Here is a 20,651-nt window from a genome sequence, read left to right as displayed (position 1 = left end):
GAGAACGTATACCAAATTATTCACTCCCAACGTTATTTTTCGCTGTATTTGTGTTTAAGTACACGCTGCTTGTTTTCAGGTCAAAAACGTATGAGCTATCGAGTTTCCTTAAGTGATACAGAATGATACAGAACATGCAAGGCTGGTGAAGCCGCTATCCATCGGGCCAAACGGGTCTCCTTGTTTATTAACCGTTCCATTCCATGCCGATCCGAGCCGGCCGGTGTCATGAGAAATCCTGAACATTAAGAACAAGATATGCTTGAGTTCAAAACGTATAGCTTCGGTTATATACTAGTATATGAAACATATGATCTGCAAAACGACTATTTTAACACAGTTTAAACGACAAATCAAAACGTGATGTAAGAATTGTAATCAGGCTCTGAACAGATTACTAGGGCTGCACGATAAATCGCACGCGATTTGGCAGAGGCTGCAATATCTGCTCCGCAAGCCAGAGGGCGCTCTCGCGCAGGGAACTCCGAGTATATCCCGCAGAAGTACGAGCTCACGTCATTCATGAAAATCCATGTGGAAATCGCTACAGCTATGAACATTGTAATATGAGCTGAATAAACATATTAAACTGCTTTGATTAAACGGAAATATCTTTGACGCATGTTGCTTTTTCAAATGCATGTTATTACATACCAACTCAAACTTGCAGTGCTTTTAGATGGAACAGCATTTACTACTGATCACAGAGCCGTCATACACTGACAAACTGTGCATCAAAGATAATCGCAGCCTTTGCAATTTGATAATCACGATATGCCAAATTGCGATAAGCATGTTTTCATGTAAAATGCGATAAATCGTGCAGCCCAGATTATCCATTATAAATTCTTTCAGCCAGTAGAATCGCTCTGGGGTCCTAATCACGCTGCAATACAATCACAGTCTATTGCAATAGAATTGCTCTGGGGTCACTATTTTACAGGGGGACAGGATTCCTCATGACAGCTGTACAGATATGGTTTCGGTTTTTACTGTGGTGCTGCAATAACGGAGCTATTTGCAATGTAATACAAACGAGTCAGTCATTGCCTTGAAGACGCAAGAGTTTACAGACGATATGTGATATAAATATCGACTGCGTTATGAAGAATGACCAGATATTTGTTTTCACTGTATTATTAATTTAGTAATTATTAGTTAACATCAATCAAATTGTTGTCTATGGAGGAAGTGGAATCCAGGCAATACATAAGTGATTGATCCAGAGTGGCAACATCACCACACACAATCTAGCAGCCGACAGTCGGGGTTTGCAGGGAAATTCCTCATACCCCTTTGTTTGTAATGTGGTCCCGAAAAATCTTTGTTTGAGGGGCTATTTGGCCCTTCCCCTTACCCTACTACTCTAGCCAAAAGAGAATCAGGACACTCCTACCCCTTCACATGAACATGGAAAACGAAGGAGTAGGGGAAAGTGAAGGGCTGAGGGGAACACGCAGATTTCAAAATTGTCAAGTACAAAAAGGTCAAAATTGTCCCTTGTACAACAGCTTGTCGCTGGGGCAGTACCCTTAAAAGGACAACTTTGTACCATTTTTACCACAAAAAGGTTCATAGCAGTCCTTTAATGCACACATGTGTACTCAAAGGTACTAATATTCACCTTTCAAGTAGGGTTGCGCAATATATATAAATTATCGAAATATCGCAAATGTATATACCGCAATATGCATATTGCAACGGCACTCAACATCTGAAAGATCCTAATAGGCTACTTCAACATTGTGGAAAAAGTGTATGTTTTAGGTCAATGATGTGATGCATATAGCAGAGAATAGACTGGGCACACGACTTTTACTTATGTGACTTGCTTGATGTTAAAAGAGAGTTATTAAACACAATAACCCGCACTGTCTGACACACACACACATACCGAAACGTGCACAAGTCGCCTCTCTGAAAGTGCCTGACCCCTTCAGTTCAGTTTCGTGTCTGCATTACATTTGCAATTACATTTTTTGTTCGTTTACACTGATGTTAAAATTATATTGTCAGATTTGTGACATTAATTTTTACTAAAATACTGGTGGTCACTTTCAGAAGTTGTAGCGACGCTTTCTTTTCCCAGAAAGAATGTGAAACACAAATGGTATCGTTCTCAGGTTTCATTTTTTTTTAATGAAATTTAAATAGATTTTACACACTAATTGCAATACATATCGTATCACATATCGAATATCGCATATTTCTTGAATATTGCACAGCCCTACTTTTAAGGGTACTGCCCCAGCGACAAGCTGTTGTACCCCTAAAGGAATAATTTTGACACCCTTTTTTCTGTGTGTAGAAATGGGATTGAGCCTACACTCTAAAAAATGCTGGGTTAAAAACAACCCAAGTTAGGTTGAAAATGCACCAACCCAACAATTGGGTTGTTTTAACCCAATGGTTGAGTTGTTCTTACCCAGCAATTGGGTTGTCTTAAGCAACATTTAACCCAACCACTGGGTTAAAACAACTCAACCACTGGGTTAAAACAACTCAATTGTTGGGTTAGTGCATTTTCAACCCAACTTGGGTTGTTTTTAACCCAGCATTTTTTAGAGTGTAAGTTTTGAATTCTTATATCTTCTAAATGTGATTTTTGTAATTTTTTGAGCACACTAACTTAGCTTAGGCTAAAATATTCATACTAAAAGCCAAAAAACTTCATTTTGATTTCATGGGAACTTTAAAGTATATCGGTCACTGACACTCACTGGAGTGAATGCAGATGTTAAAGTTCAGAAATGACCATGGGTGCTACGTGACGAGTGTGTGTGGAAGATATAAATACAGTCTTCTGAACATGACCTGCTCATGGAGAATTTCATTGTTGTGTAATGTCAGACGTTTGCCCCCCGCTGCACTACTGCAACTACAAACACAATCTCAAATGTGTGGCTCTGACATAACAGTACACGTATGCTCAAAAATAACAAGTAACACCTGGAACTGACAAATAATTGGCAGTTTCCATGCATTGTGTTCGTTAAATATATTGATTATAAACAAGCAAGCAAATAAATACGAAACGTCATCATCAGTTTCACTTTCACAAGCATAAAATGGAGGCACATATTACAACAAACAGTTGAATAGAGCAGAACTTTGTGTCCTTCACAAAGACAGATCTGCCCGATTCAGCCTTACTGAAGAACCACCAGTTCATCCCTGATCCTTCATCAAATTACACAATGGGTGTGAGAGACTGTGGGTTGTAGGCCTCTCCAGGGCTGTGTCCAAAATCGCCCCCTATACCCTTAAATCAGGCACTATTTGAGTGAACAGCCATTTGTAACGGTGTCCGAAACCATAGTGGACATTAGAGTGCTAGAGTGCACTCATTCAATCCCACAATGCATCGCAATAATGAGTGTACAACTGATGTACGCTCAATGGCTAGAGAATACCCATAATGCACTGTGAAAGTGGAGATGGCGCCCGCAGCTGAATCATCCATCCATCATCCATTTTCCAAACAGCACTGGTTCAACTTAAAGGGTTAGTTCCCCCAAAAATGAAATTTCTTTCATTAATGACTCACACAGTTTAAGATATTTTAGATTTTGTCCAAGGCCTTTCTGTCCTTTGAATGTAAGTGTATGCCCACTTACTGTCCACGTCCAGAAAAATACATTTTGGTCCAAAAATAACAAAAAATACGACTTTATTCAGCATTGTCTTCTCTTCCGTTATTATTTTTGGACCAAAATGTATTGTCGACGCTTCAAAAGAGTCTAATTAACCAACTGATGTCACATATGGACTACTTTGATGATGTTTTCATTACCTTCTGGACGTGGACAGCAAGTGACTTACAGTATTTACATTCAAAGGACAGAAAGCTCTCAGACTAAATCTAAAATATCTTAAACTGTGTTCTGAAGATGAACGCAGGTCTTACGGGTGTGGAACGACATTAGTCATTAATGAGATCAATTTCATTTTTGGGTGAACTAACCCTTTATCATCTTATAGATATCAGTTCATTTTTAATTGGTTGTTAAATTGTTTAATTGTGTTTAGTGCCCTGACTGGGAACTATCAGCAGAGGTCAAGATAAATCTTTTTATTATTACTGGAGCTGCCAGTTTGCTACGTTTTAAATGATTATTAAAAACCAAGCACTAACTATGGGCAAAGCTGAAAACTGGACTCATCAGAGATAATCAGAATCAGGCAGATCCTTCTTGGCGAAGAATACATGTCAAGCTGTATACAAGGTTAACCTCGCATCCTTCTGCTCTGACAATGTTCCCCAAATCTGAGGATTGTGTTTTGCTCAATGCCACCCAAACAGGCCAATCAAGGTATGAGTGGAGGACCACCAGATCTCCCAAGACCATCACAATCTCCAGACCTCCAAACATTGAAAACCTCTGGAATGTGATCAAGAATAAGATGGAAGATGGATGGCCACAAGCAACAAACAAAACCAACCTGCTTGAATTTGTGTAAGGAGAGGCTTATAGTTGCCAAAAGCAATGTGACCGACTGGTAGAGAGCATAAGACACATGAAAGCTGTGATTCGTGGAAATAAGGATTATTACACCGAATATTGATTTCCTAAACATTAGTATGGTGTTGTTTAAACATGACTATGAATTTGCATTATTCAAGGACAAGGATTTTTCATATGTTTGTTATTTTGACCAATTATCTACAGTATATACTAATATTGTGTTGGTCCCCCTTTTGCTGCCAAATCAGCCCTGACCCGTCGAGGAATGGACCCCTGAAGGTGTGCTGTGGTATCTGGCACAAAGATGTTAGCAGCAGATCATTCAAGTCCTGTAAGTTGCGAGGTGGAGCCTCCATGGATCAGACTTCTTTGTTCAACACATCCCACAGATGCTCGATTGGATTGAGATTTGGAAGCCGAGTCAACACCTCAAACTCGCTGTTGTGCTCCACAAACCATTCCTGAACCATTTGTGCTTTGGTAGGGCACATTACACTCTAAAACATAATTCAGTGCCTTAGAAATATGACAGTAATAATTAACTTTATTAAAATAATAAAATCTCTGAATATGATTAACTTGATGGTTTGAGTTAAACATACCAAAATAATTGCCAAACATTTAATTTAGTCTAAAATGTAGTTATATTGTACATGCACCCGGCCATCCACATGTTGTAAAAGAAAACGTGATTCCTCAGACCAGGCCACCTTTTTACGATTGCTCCGTGGTCCAGTTCTGATGCTCACGTGCCACTGTTGGTGCTTTCGGCGGGGTCAGGGGTCAGCATGGACAACTTGACTGGTCTGCGGTTATGCCGCCCCATACACAACAAACTGAGATTCTCTGTGTATTCTGACACCTTTCTGTCAGAACCAGAATTTACTTCTGGAGCAGTTTGAGCTCCAGTAGCTCGTCTGTTTGATCGGACCACACGGGCCAGCCTTCGCTCCCCACGTGCATCAATGAGCCTTGGCCGCCCATGACCCTGTGGCCGGTTCTCCACTGTTCCTTCCTTGGAGCACTTTTGATAGATACTGACCACTGCAGACCGGGAACAGCCCACAAGAGCTGCGGTTTTGGAGATGCTCTGACCCGGTCGTCTAACCGTCACAATCTGGTCCTTGTCAAACTCGCTCAAATCCTTACGCTTGCCCATTTCTCTTGCTTCTAACACATCAACTTTGAAGACGAAATGTTCACTTGCTGCCTAATATATCCCATCCACTAACAGGAGCCGTGATGAAGAGATCATCAGTGTTATTGACTTCACCTGTCAGTGGTCATAATGCTACGCCTGATTGATGTACACTCACATACATAATAATGATCATACTACTTGTATGTTTTTCAAGACAACTTCTTCCGGTTATGGGAAAAGTACACCGATCATTCTTACACATATCTTTGTGCTTCATAGAAGAACAGGTTTGGACCTACATGAGGGCGAGTAAATAGTGACGGCACTTTCATTTTAAGGTGTACACCTTTGAACCTTTCCAGAAGAAACTAAAGTCGATGGCATCTGCTCATGACAAGGTTATTCACGTTTGTGCTGCGTGGGGCCTATGAAGCCGGTTTAGGTGGCAGCTAGCCAGTTTCAGTTTAGTTTGTGTCAACCGTGGGTTTAAAAAAAAGACAATTAGATAAATAAAAATAAACAAATAAAACAAAATGGTTCAAATAAAGTGCAGCACATGCAATGACTGTGGTAACGTTAACCAAATATACTATGAAAAAGATATTGTTTCCTTACTCAAACAGATTTTTTCCCCCTTCGTGAATATATGATTGACCTGAGGAGTGAAAACTATATCATATACTTGGATATTTACATGAGCAATATCACACTCATAGTCAGGCGAAACGGCTCTAGCTATATCAGATGGGCTGCAGCGTTCATTTTGCATGAAAATATTGTTTTATCTAGCAAATTAAACACTAATTTCACATATATTGTCTTTTAAATAATTTAAGCACTTTTCAAGTACCTTTTCATAATTATTTGGCTGTTTTCAAGGGTTTTCCAGGACTTGAAGGGTTAGTTCACCCAAAAAGGAAAATTACTCCCCTCAAGTAAATCACTTTATTTTTTCAGACAAATACAATCAGTTATATTAAAAAATAATGTTTACCACTGGCCGCGAGAAGGTAGTTATTTTAGTCTATAAAGTTTTAAATATGGATATTTTTCTTACTTCGCTTCAGAAGACCTTTATTAACGCCCGGAGCCATGTGAAGCAGTTTTATGACGGATAGATGCACTTTTGTGGACTTCAAAAATCACCTGACAAGTCGCTGCCATTATAAAGCTTGGAAGAGCCAGGACACTTTTAATATAACTCTGATTGTGAAGAAAATCATTTAAACCTAGGATGACTTAAGGGGGAGTGAATCATGGGCTAATTTTCATTTTCGTGTGAACTATCCCTTTTAATTTAAAAAGTAAAATTAATCTACGTCACAAGCACTTTAGGCATCTTGTACAAACCCTGGTTCGGTAAGTACAAATTATACGCAATAAAATCCAACAGGTTGTGAACATATCCCTATGCCTTTAGGTTCTGTGTTAAAATGCCCATGTGAACACTAAGCGAACCTTTCAGGACCAAACCAAAAGTGTGAACACACCCATAATCTCCTAAACTTGAGATCAAAGCCTGAGTTGACAGTGAAAGTTGATTATCAGCGTCATGGTCCCAACAAAGCCTGATTGGATTGGTTTGGTTGTGTCAGCTAATCATGTAACCCTGAGTTTGTTCAACTACATCATGGTACGGGCCCCTGGTCAACTAAACCCGCATTCATGTGGATCAAAAGGCCAGCAGCACAACACATGGCAGCTCAAACACTGAACACTACACCGGTTCCTGAGGAATGCTCTGGCTCTCAGCCATCAGGAATAAGCAGCAGAACTGCAGGATTCCTTCTCACTTACTCCAAGTTTCGTCCTGATCAATTACACACATCTCTCATTGTCTGCATTGAAAGTGTGTGAATTGCATAGCAAGCAGTAAAACAATGCCTTTTTCAACAACAAAATAGCCTATTGGAGGGAACTGAATCTTGTAAAAAAAAAAAAAAAAAAAAAATATTACAATGCATGTGGCACTTGCTTGATTTGTTAAAAGTACACTATGTAACTTTTCCGTCCACTAGCGGTCGCCTATTCAAAACTGAGCGCAACATCTTGGGACATGTGGTCTTCACCTCACAGCCGGTGGGAAAGAATCGGGATAGGACTCGGCAGAAATCATGTTCATGGATGCGGTTATTAACGTTACTGTAGTGTGAAGCAGAGCAGGAGCGAGTGTTGAGGAGCTGAGCGAGGCTGCTGGAGCGATTGTAACGCAAACACACGGCTCGCGAGTGAGGGACAGAGGGACATTTATTATGACGGGACACAGTCGTCGGCACCATTCCGCTTTTCCGGACATGAGTGTGAGGTAACGCAGCTCTTTTTATCATATTAGACACATCTGAGTGTGTTGAAGATGATGTTCTGACGTTACTCTGTGCGTTCGCTCAGCGGCTGCTGTGACTTGTTCACACTGCTAAGAGTAAAACATTTCTGCAGAATAAAACCGGAAACCGGATTAAAGCAGAAATGAAGCCATCGACAGGCGACTCCCTCAGACGTCCCGTTTCATTGGTTAAAATAACAATTTTCTCACACTTTACAAACAGTTGGAAACATTTGGGATTTTGCAAGAACTCAACTGAACAAAATATCTAGCACTGGCCTATAGTGTTTTTTGGGATATTTTACTGATTTTTTTTTTTTTTTTTTTTTTACATAGTGCACCTTTAATATTTCAACTTATAAACAGTCAATGTAATATCTCTAAAATCATGAAACTATATCAGCAATATGTGAACGCTCATTAATATGAAATTAAATAGCAATGCAAAATAATTTGGTAATTAAAAAACACATATTTGATCCGCAAACATTAAAAATACAAAATAAAATGTTGCTATGCAAAAGCATCTTTAAGAAATATCAAAAGTTAAAACTTCTGCATTTATAGCCTATACTTTTACAGATAATACAATATCAGCCACGCAAATACTCATGCAAAACGATTATTATCTCATTATTATTATTATTATTATTATTATTATTATTATTATTATTATTATGATTATTATTAACAAACAACATAAAGATTATAATTATAATATAAATGACAAATACTTATAAATATAAATGAGCAAATATTTCTTAAATATATACATGAATGTGTGTGTGTATTTATATATACATACTAATTGTGTACAGCACACACACGCGATCTTATTACACCGTTACAACTTATAAACAAATTACAATTTATAAACAAAGTCACTGTAATATTGCTAAAAACATTAAACAATATCAGCAATACTATATGTGAAAGCTAATTAAAATGAATGCAAGTAAAATAATTAGTTAATTTTAAAAAATAAAAAAAATAACCTAATTCCCCAAACAATAAAAATACAGACAGCAAATATCAGCCAAGCAAATAGTCACTCGATGACATTTACAAATGATGCCTATACGTCTCATTATTATTATTGGTTCAGAGATATTAATAAACAACATGGAGATTATAAGTGACAGAATTGAGCTTCTGTGTCTCAGGAGGATTTTGAGGCTCGTGCGCGCACACGCCATATCATACGCGCAACTTGTAACATGTAAGCGCCGCGGTCACGCGCACAGGGCTGTTCACCTTTACTAACCCGTCTTAATGAATGACGTGCACAGACTGTCCCTAATCAATACTCCATCGACCCATCCATACCATAAGTCAAATCAAAATGTGTTTCGCCTACCTTATATATCTGTATTGATCCTGGATCAGTGAGAAGAAACAATCACGTTCTGCCTCCAGTCATCCATTAAACGGACTCAACTGCGCATTTAATCCAGTATAGTACGTGTGGTTATTATCCCAGAGCGTCAAGGCGATGTTATATGCTTAAAAATGTAAATACATTTGCGACAGATGTACACAAACATGGCAGAGATACACAAATATCACACTGCCAAAACAAGCGAAACATTCATGGGCAGGAAGTGTCAGGTAGGTTCCTTTGATCTAACAGACAGGTCAACTGCCCAATCACACGCGTTATACGAACATTCAACCCCGCCCCCTGAGAAGCGCTAGCCAATCGCGTTGAAGCAGCGGGTCTCTGTGAATTTGAAGTGGACGCGCAGGTGCACCTGAAGAGTAGTGATGTCTTCCTCTGCCTCCTCAAGTCCTGGAATTTAACACGCTTACATTTAATCACGCTTATGATGAGCTTAACTAAATTACATACACAAAATTTAAATTTGTCCATTATTATGATGCTATTTTATTGAACTTGAAAGGCACACCTAAAAGATAAAAGCAAACGATTGTCTGTGTTTGATTAGTATTTATGCGATTTATTCTTTCCTTTGTAGTTTTTACTATATATATATATATATATATATATATATATATATATATAGAGAGAGAGAGAGAGAGAGAGAGAGAGAGAGAGAGAGAGAGAGAGAGAGAGAGAATCGAAGCGTTACTGTCATTGCAGTACAACGAAATTATAGTGCCCCATCTGATCAATATATAACATGTTAAAAACAGAATAAAAATATTATAAGTTATATATATATATATATATATATATATATATGTGTGTGTGTGTGTGTGTGTATATAAATATATATGTGTGTGTGTGTGTGTATATATAATTATTATTATTATGACGCACGCGCGCACACACACAGGCCATATCTGTGTGTAGATATATTATGCACACACACATAGAGAGGGTGTGTGTGTGTGTGTGTGTGTGGTGTATACATGTACATGCACAATAGAAGAAAAGTGTAAATCTGGATGCATGAGTTGAGACTGCCATCTACTGTCCGAAACCTGCAAGTAAAAAGCACTGCAACTCAGAAATGAATAATACTTGTTGTGGACACACGTGTTCTTCTTTGTGCAACAAAACAGGATTTCCAGTACAAATAAAACATTTATTGCTAAACACATCTTTGTACAAATCTTTCACAAGGTTTCACAAAGTTCTTCTATAAGAAGAAAACACAACAGAAGCGTAAGTGGGAAATGAAGCCGCCCGGAAGGAACCGTTTTCTGGTTATTACAGATTATTTATGACAATCCTGTTGAGGTAGTGATCCATCAAACATCATAAAGCTTTGCCTACTGATTACCAAAATTTGGTCACTGGAGAATATATATTTTAATATAACCGTTTTCAATTTTTCTGTAACAAATCAACATATAATCATATACAGTTTTACCAGAAATAGCTATTTTGTCAATAAAAGATTTTTCCACAAATATGCCCAGTCTTGACTGACTTTAACAACATTAAAATATGATCCTAACATCACTGATTATTTAACTCTTCTAAATGATGCCCATATTTTCATCTCACTTTTCTGTTTCTGCCTATGATTGTCACTTGTTTGTTCTGTTTGAGGCATATAGAAATCCGCACATTCATAATAATAATAGAAAAAAAACTATTCAAACACTATTTACATACTGCAAATGAGCAAAATCAAATGACATCTGCCAAAAAGAAGGTTTGAAACGTGTTATACTAGCATATAACACGTTCAGGTGTAATTCAATACTCTAGCCCTATTTATTCATGGATCTAAAACTATAATAAAATGAGCTTACATTTTGTTCTAATCCATGCTCACTTGTGTGTTAAAACTAGTAAATACCACAGCATCTGAGGTACTGGTGTAACAGTTCAAATCACTAACAGACCATAATACCAAACCACTGAAAGCCAGACATCCATTCATGGTACATTCTGTACATTAGATTATTAAAATAATAAAAGTCAACACCCATCTCTACAGCCCTTTCAAAAGTTGTCACTTTTTGTTGTCCTCTTTTGCTTCTGATGTTTGCATGAACTTACGCTGTGAAGTAAAACAATAAAAGATGCTTCATTGATATCTGATATTTACAAGTGGCTGTGCTTTGATATTTCTCTCTTAAAGGGACAGTTCACCCACAAATTGTGTCATCACAACAGTTGATGGCAACCATTGACTTCTTTAGGAAGTCAATGGTTACTGGCTACCAACATTCTTCAAAATATCTTCTTTTGTGTTCAGCAGAACAACGAAACTCATAAAGGTTTGAGGGTGAGTAAATTACAGAATTTGCATTTTTGGGTGATCTGTCCCTTTAAATCCATTTCAATTACAGATTAATTTTATAAAAGCATGTCAAGATCATGTCCTAGTCATATTTTACCCTAAAAAGAAATAAATACTTAACTGCAAAACAATAAAAAGTTATATTTTGCATTAAGAAAATGTCTATTTCACTGCCAGTGAATGAGAATATCATGATAATTCACATTAGAATAAACAAATCAAACCGTAAAATGTCAATGAATTAGTTTTCTGCAAAATATAACTTCTCTATCTGATTAAATCTGACCTGGGTGTGTTTTTTTTTGTGAGAGTCACTCATACAGAGATGAACATTTATAATATTTTACAATTATGGCACATTATAAAAACGTTTGACAAAATGAACATCACATACAAGAATACTGTTTGCAGAAGGAGATGAAAATGTCAATGCCATTTATGCAGCATTATGTACGATTTTCCTTTTCAAAATCCTCCTAATAAATCTGTTGACTTTTAGAGCATAAAATGGATTAGAGCGGATTAACATCGGAAACAACCGCTGTTCTCTGTGAAATCCTATTTGAAGCGCTCTAGCTACGAAATTATAGAGATCAGCGACAGAGTTAATGCCAAACACACCGAATCCAGCTCAACCAAAGCAAATGAAATCCAGCATAATGCTGCATTGGAGAATATTTATATTTACATGAGATAAACCTTGTTAAAATTTAGTAGAAGTCCAAAGCGCTTAGTGAGGCGAATAACCTGAATATTACGACAGCGTTCAAGGCTCTTGTGTCTGTGGTAGAATATGGTCATATTTATTCCTTCTGATATAATAAATCACACCATTCTGAGACATTAGAATGGCATTTAAGTCAACAGGAAATGACATTTCACTTTAATAACGTCTATTAGGAAAGTAAAAAGGGTCCATTTACATCAGTCCATGAGGTTTTCTGAGGTACACAAGCAGTCAAACGTTTGGAATAATTACAAGTTTTAATGTTTTCATAATTAAAATCAATTACGCTCACCAAGGCTCCATTTATTTGATCAAAAATACACTAAAAACTGTAATATTGCTAAACATTACAAATTACAATTTGAAATAAATGTTTTCTGTTAAGTTCATTTATTCCTGTGATTAAAGCTGAACTTATCATCATTACTCCAGTCTTCAGTGTTATTTATGATCCTTCAGAAATCATTCTGATAGGAGGATTTGCTGCTCAGTTATTAATTAGGATTCTTGTCAAAGTTTTTGCTGATTAATACTTTTGTTTAAAATGTAATGATTTTTTTTTATTAAAAAAAGTTTAAAAGAACAACGTTTATTTAAAATAATTAACTTTTGTAACATTATAAATGTCTTTAAATGTCACTTTTGATCAATTTAAGGCACCATAGTTGAATAAAAGCATTAATTTACTAGAAACTTTTGTAAAGTAGTGTACAGGGCTGGGAATCACATACACACATGGCTCACGATACCGATAATATCACAATACAGCAATTCTGGGATAATAAAAGACACATCACGCTATCAGTCTAACTGTGAACATGTTAAGTGCAGGTTTTCCAGACTTTGGATGTGGCTGTGGCATCAATTATTTCATTCACATTGCTGTCCACCATTCCATTAAAATCCTCTTTTTCTTAGGCTAGTTGACTTTTGTTTACGTTTCCCTCGTTCATGTGCTGGGCGCCACCTCAAGGAGCCAATTTATTGAATTTATTTAAATCCTTCTTTTATTCATTAAAATACTGATATTTGGCACCACATATCACACTAAGAAGGACAACGTATACAGTGATATGGAGGACAAAAAAACATTAAATAATAAATAAATAGGCAAATAAATAAAATTATCCACAAAATTCTACATATATAAATAATTAAATGTGCGAGGACATAAATAATTAAATAAATAAAACGAATGTTGGGGGAATAATTAAAACTTTAAGGAAATGCAAAACTGAAAGTTGACCTTTTTACGTTTAACAGTTTATTCATTTTTGAATTGGCTCGTATTTCTTGTTCCTTGGCCTAATATGCTAATGAGAAGGGTGTCAATCAATCTTCAGAAGGCGTTCTATGTGCCACCATTGGCTGATGGCTGTTGACGCCCTCCTCATTAGCATATGAGACCAAGGAAAAATAAAAGAAATACCGAGCTACATTCAAAAACAAATAAATGGTTAAAAGTTTTAGTTTAGCATTTCCTTAAAAAAAAAAAAATCCCCCAAATAAAAATACATTTTATTCATCTCCATGCACATTTAATTATTTATTTATCGATTTATGCAGGGATATGTGGATTTATGCATGCATTTATTTGCACATTTATTTATGTAGAATTTAGTGAATTTATTTATTGATTTGCATATTTATTTATTTATTGTTTTTGCAGGTTTCGTCCTCCACAGTAGTGCACCGCAGTTTCCACAAAAATATGAATCAGCACATCTGTTTTCAACATAGATAATAATCATAAATGTTTCTTGAGCAGCGAATCCTCGTATTAGAATGAGTTCTGAAGGGTCATGTGACACTGAAGACTGGAGTAATGATGCTGAAAAACCACAGGAGTAAACTGCATTTTAAAATGGATTTCAACAGTTCTTTTCAATTCTAAAAATATGTGTTTTTGATGGTCAAGTAATGCAGCCTTGGTGAGCAGAAGAGACTTCTTCTAAAAGCATTGCAGAAACCTATTTATTCCAAACCTTTGACTGCTAGTGAACTCCCAGAGGCCTCTGTTCTCGTTTAATATACTCCATTTCCTACTGTATATAGAGGCTAATTTGGCATTCTGGTGAAGGATGCTTCCATGCTGAGGTTTCTCAAACGTTCTTCCTACAAGGCTCCATTAGCAGATCTGGGATGCCCGTCGGGTCTGGTGGGCTCTTGCACACGTGGAGGTATGGCGGTTGAAGCTGTCTCTCCACATGAAGCGTTTCGAGCACAGGCTGCACTCGTAGGGTTTAATGCCCGTGTGTATCTTCATGTGGCCCACCAAGTGATGCTTCATTTTGAAGCTTTTGCCGCAAACGGCGCAACCGAACGGCCTCAGACCCAGGTGCATGCTCATGTGGCGGTCCCTCTGGCTTTTGTGTGTAAAACTTTTGCCACATTGACATGGATAGAGCTTATAAACCACCGAGGCGAACCCTGAGTGAGAGGTTTGCTCCTTTAGGCCACCTTCAACAGACGCCCCATCTTGAGAAACATCTGCACCTCCTTCTAGCTGCAGTTCATCCTTGGACGTGGGGTTGGGGAGCTCGTCTCCGGCTTGCGAGAAGCCCTCCATGGAGGACCCGTAGAAGTCCGAGGGCTCTTCATAGGAGCAATCTCTATCCAAACACTCCACCAATTTCTCATCAAAGCAATCCTCTGCTATGTTCGGATTGTGTGAGTTCTCATCCGAATCGTTCGCAGTGTGCTCAGCGCTAAACACGCCGCCACAGGCATCTCGATTCTGCCTCTCTGCTTTTATATGCACCTTCTTTCTGTGTCCCATGATGCTCGGCGGCACATAGGCAGGTCTAGAGCACTGGTTTTCCATTGCATCCGACCCGTTTTCACTGCTCGGATCATCTGGAGACGAGCAGCCGGCGCTTTCTAACGTTCCTGCTTCCAAAGCGGGAATCGAAAGGCCATCTTCAATTAAATCTTCCGCTTGACCAGCAGTCTGTCCGGAGTCCTCGTTGTCGGTGGCATAACTGTCTCCTCTCGGAGATGATCCGTGGTCCAAATTCCCGCCGCAGCTGTTTTTCTTATTGCCTACTTCTAAAAGCTCAGTGCATTTGTCCACCACGTGCCACATTTGCAGGAAGCTTGCGGCCGTGAGGAAGGCCACCACCTCTCCGGACGGCACAGACAGCGCTCCAGTGTAGCACGACAAGAGAAGCTGTTCGAAAACACAGGGATGCATGACATCCGGCAAAACCACGCGGGCGCTGTTCTTCAGCAGCACCTGATCGCAGAAGTACGGCGAGCTGGCGGCCAGCACCGCACGGTGCGCGCGAAACTGATGGCCGCCTATGGACACGATGAGGTCACACAGCTGCCCTCTCTGCCGCTGCTGGTTTAGTTTCTTCAGGAGGGAGCAAGAAAAATCCGGGAACTCCACATGGAAGGAGTTTGCATCAGTCTCCATGGTTGTGTAGAAGTTAAACACTCTAAGAGAAAGAAAGGACAGGTTAGTGTTGCTCAAAATTATCTTAACTAAACAGTAGGGCTGTGCGATATTGAAGAAAAATGTGATATGCAATATCTTGTTAAATAATGCGATATTCGTTATGATAAACGATATTGCAATTAGTGTGTAAAATCTATTTAAATTATATATATTTTTGTATTATTTAAAAACTGAGAATGAAACCATTTGGTTTTTCACATTCTTTCTGGGGGAAAAAAGCATCACTACAACTTCTGAAAGTGACCAGCAGCGTTTTAGCAAACATTTGTGTCACAACTCATTCACGTTTTGGTGTGTGTGTGTGTGGGCATGATTTTGTGACATATGAGGACACAAATGTGTATAATGACATGGGTATGACACAGGTATTACAAGGAGAGGGTGAAATATGAGGACATTACCCATGTCCCCACTTTTCAAAATGCTTATAAATCACACAAGATGAGTTTTTTTTAGAAAGTAAAGATGCAGAATGTTTCCTGTGATGGGTAAGTTTAGGGGCAGTGTGTGTGTGTGTGTGTGTGTGTGTGTGTGTGTGTGTGTGTGTGTGTGTGTGTGTGTGTGTGTGTGTGTGTGTGTGTGTGTGTGTGTGTGTGTGTGTGTGTGTCAGACAGCACGAGACTGCAAGTTATTGTTTTTTAAATGCTAATTTTTGCATTTAATAACTCTTTTTAACATCAAGCAAGTCACATAAGTAACAGTCGTGTGCCCAGTCGATTCTCTGCTCTATGCGTCGACCTACAACAGACACTTCTCACAATGTTCAAGTAGCCTATTAAAATCATTCAGATATTGCATGGCGTTTAGATATGCATATTGCGATATGTACATTTGCGATATTTCGATAATTTCGATATATTGCAGAGCCCTAATAAACAGCATGTTCGTTCTGGAAGGGTCAAAAAGCAATGCTACGTGCAAATTATAAAATGCAAATAATCGTATAATTTTGCAGAGTAGAGATGCCTTAATTCTCATTATAAAATTTGTATAATTTTTAGGGGTGTGGAAATTAAAAATTTCTTCGATGCATCCGTCACAGTTTTACTCGCAAGAAAGCTCATCAAAATGACCGCTCTCAAGCAGTAAATATTTAGCTCATCCAAGAATTAGTTTTCTTCGTTTACTCACTAGTTATCATACTCATATACTCACATTGTTTCCATGCGTCACACAATCATCTGAACGTCCGTGTTTACTAAAGTATGCGCGTCGTTGTAAATTTGTTCATCATAAGCCATCGTTCGTGTCTCTTCAGAAGATTTGGATTTGGATTACGATGCCTTTATGACTTTTTTTTTTTTTTACATTCAAGAATCATGTTGTTTTCTTTGAGCAGGTCAAATGAAAGGTTAATTTCATATAATTGACTGACATAATTGTATACATGAGGATGCAGTAAACCGTCAATGCATCGTGATATCAAATTGAACCGAATCGATGACATGATAATCGTAATCGAACCAAACCGTGAGACCAGTGTAGGTTTACACCCCTAACAATTGTGCACAGTAGAGTTGTGAAAAGTACCAACTTCTGTACTGACATTTTAAAAATGTAATAATACCAGCATTTCCCCCTAGCATTTTGAGCGCTGTTGAGCGGATTTGAACACCTCTGATTGGCCATTGTGCTCACTAGCTCAACAGATATGTCTGTGATTGGCTACAATGAATAATGCACGGGAGCGTTCGAATGGACAAGGAAAAGCTTGAAAGCTTTTTGAAAGCAGGAGTGTATCTGTGTTAGCACTCATGTTTTTTTAGTGCTCGATTATTGTTAGTCTCGTGTAGACAGACCTTAAGACTGAAGGTGTGGACTCTATCGCAGCCTTCATTGGCCAAGGACCGCCCAAGAGGACATTTGACTGACATGTAACGCAACCAGTCACAGTTTGTCATGTTTAGGAGTGTGAAAATGTAAAGTCAATGGGCCTCATTCATGAAACTTTCGTAAATATATGAGCAAATTCTGAGTAACTTGCGCGTGAAATGGACCTTTACGAAAACTCTGCTCCAGATTCGCAAACGCTTCGTATACCACGGATTCGTTAGTTAAACGTGTGTATATTAGTGAATTCCAAACATGCGTTAATAGGATGCGCGTGAACGCTCATTCATAATTTGCATAATCCCCGCCCATGAGTTAAGACTGCAAATGACGTGACCAGGAATGCTGTGGACTCTTCTGGACTTCTAAATGTTGAAGATACTAATTGGCAATATGTCTAGCAAATTCTGACCAGAAATAGTAAACCATCCGGGTATCTTTGGAAAACTCTTTTCAACATACTACGATTTGAGGCATACTAATACTATTTTCGAGTACTATTTAGTATGGATAGTATGCGATTTGGGACCCAGGGTAGGTCATTGTAGCCAATCGAAGACATATCTGATGAGTGTGTGAACACAATGGCCAATCAGAGGTGTTTACGAATCCGCTCAACGGTGCTCAAAATGCTAAAAGGGAAATGCTGGTATTGTCACATTTTTATAAATGGTAACGAAGTCTGTACTTTTGACAACACTACGGCACAGTCAGCAATGAAAAAGAATTAGCGTCATTGTTTAGCCAAACTCAATATCTTCTTTTAATTTAAAAGTTTGTTATCTATGTGTTAGGTAGGAAAAAATCACACATTTGCTGTTGTTTACGGATTTATGTTACCGGTATGTAAATGGTTCTGTTCCTTCAGCCTATGTTATTGTTAGATTTACTCAGCCATTGTTTGATTTTAAACACATATTGTTACTTTTGTACAATAAACTGTTTTTGGTCACTACTTTATAACCACAAATTTGATTAAGAAGTCTTTTCACACTGATTTAATGTACTTTATCGAGATTTGACAGCGATAATGTAGTGATGCTGTGGTATTTCGTCGGTAAAGATAGTTTCCATTGCAATATCTAGTAAGGACTTCTATTGTCATATGGTGAGATGTAAATTAGCACTGTAAGTATAAGATTACAAAAAAAACACAGTGATAATTTCTAGTGGCTAAAACATTCACATGAAAAGATTAAATAAGATCATAAATGTCTATATTCGAAGGAAAACTATTTTATTCTCTTTTAAACTAGTGAACTGTCAAAATTCACACCTCAGTACATCAGAGATCAGGCTAACTGCTATACTGCTAGCATATGAAGAGACTTTATGGGTGTTAACAGGCGACAGAGGCATTGTTGTTCATGAAAAAGACGCGTACATGTTAGTATAGTTTTCTGTCTCACTCACGAGGTGATCAAAATGTCCGTCTTACCGTTTTCAGCATCACTTTAGTCCGGTTTTCTGAAAGCTAGCCTGTCTCCCCTCTCTCTCTTCCGAGAGCCAGAGCGCTGCGTATCACCTACGTCATCACGCACAGTCGCGTGGCGCAGGAGGAAATGTAAACAAACACGCCCACTTTCCGCTGGGCGCCAGATTTACAGTTTTCCCAGAATAACAATATTAATCGATGACTCAAAAGAAGACATAAATAAAATGAAATGTTATAATGACATGACATGAAACAGAAAAATGAAAAATAAAATAATAATAGAAAATAAAATAAAAGAATAAAAGAACAGAAAAGTAGCTAGAGTAAAGAAGAAGTAAGTAAAGAAAGAAAGAAAGAAAGAAAGAAAGAAAGAAAGAAAGAAAGAAAGAAAGAAAGAAAGAAAGAAAGAAAGAAAGAAAGAAAGAAAGAAAGAAAGAAAGAAAGAAAGAAAGAAAGAAAGAAAGAGAAAGAAAGAAAGAAGCTAAATTAAATACAATGAAGTAAAGTAAAGTAAAGTAAAATGAAATAATTAAATAATCAAATAATCAAATAATAAAACATAATAAAATAAAATTAATTAAGTGAAATTAAATAATAAAAGGAAGGAAGGAAGGAAGGAAGGAAGGAAGGAAGGAAGGAAGGAAGGAAGGAAGGAAGGAAGGAAGGAAGGAAGGAAGGAAGGAAGGAAGGAAGGAAGGAAGGAAGGAAGGAAGGAAGGAAGGAAGGAAGGAAGGAAGGAAGGAAGGAAGGAAGGAAGGAAAAAGAAAGAATATAAGAATATAATTAAATAATAAGATAAAAGAAAAATAGAAAGGGAAAATAGTGAAATAAAACAATAAAAAAGTACAATTATTAAATTAAATAAATAATGAAGTGAAATAAAATAAGAAAATAAATTAAATTAAATTAAATTAATTAAAAACTGTTGTCGGAATACATTATGGTCATGATTGCAGGAATATATTGGCAAAGGATCATCACACACATTAGTATATTAAAATAAGTTCTTAAATGGTGCGACAATTAAAAGTAAAACATTCAAAAGACAGGCATAAACTGATTTGACTGCATCCTTCTGTTTCTCCAGTTGAGGTTACAGTATTTCCAGGATCTGCTGCGATATCAGACACAGTTATTATTAAATTGAGTTTTCATGTGCTCGGCAGGCTGTGTGGGTTTATAGACTGATGGTGTGATCATAATAAACAAAAACCGCTCAGCACAGCAGGTGGCGCTGTAGGATAAGTGTAGCGGCAGACAGACCCTTTGGCCTAAACTTCATATCTAGCAAAGGAGAACAGTTTCTGAGATGAAGTGTTTGATATATTTAATTCGTCTTAAAAGTTACTCAGCTATGGGCCAAATAAGGTTGTAGCATCATACCTCTTAAAATCTTTACAGCCAATCACAGTAACTGATCTTGCAGTGCTACTTCAACACTTGACATGTAACAATAGTTTTGATTGGTGTGAGTTTTTTATGGCAGGCAGAGAAGAGTGTCGGAGAAATAAGGTAGTGAGCCTGACATAGTACATTTAATCCATCATAAA

General features: G+C 37.6%; 2 protein-coding genes across 3 annotated transcripts in view; both read right to left on the bottom strand.

Moving 5' to 3' along the window:
• LOC137071539 (ras-specific guanine nucleotide-releasing factor RalGPS1) overlaps positions 1 to 9,541 on the bottom strand; it is a 170,741-nt gene extending 161,200 nt beyond the window's left edge. For both annotated transcript variants that reach the window (XM_067439646.1, XM_067439647.1), the window contains exon 1: positions 9,288 to 9,541. The gene's annotated coding sequence lies outside the window, so the exon portion shown is untranslated. The remainder of the gene's footprint in view (positions 1 to 9,287) is intronic.
• Positions 9,542 to 10,465: 924 nt separating this feature from the next.
• zbtb43 (zinc finger and BTB domain containing 43) lies at positions 10,466 to 19,231 on the bottom strand. The gene is made up of 2 exons (XM_067439654.1): positions 19,105 to 19,231; positions 10,466 to 15,816 (listed from the first exon to the last, which is right to left on the bottom strand). The coding sequence occupies exon 2, from the start codon at positions 15,792 to 15,794 to the stop codon at positions 14,505 to 14,507; it is 1,290 nt and encodes a 429-aa protein (XP_067295755.1). The 5' UTR covers positions 15,795 to 15,816; positions 19,105 to 19,231; the 3' UTR covers positions 10,466 to 14,504.
• Positions 19,232 to 20,651: the final 1,420 nt, after the last annotated feature.

Source organism: Pseudorasbora parva, chromosome 3, assembly GCF_024679245.1.
Source record: "Pseudorasbora parva isolate DD20220531a chromosome 3, ASM2467924v1, whole genome shotgun sequence".
NCBI classification, from domain to species: Eukaryota; Metazoa; Chordata; class Actinopteri; order Cypriniformes; family Gobionidae; genus Pseudorasbora; species Pseudorasbora parva.
Note: the sequence above shows the minus strand (reverse complement) of the source record. Positions and strands in the feature narration are given on the sequence as shown.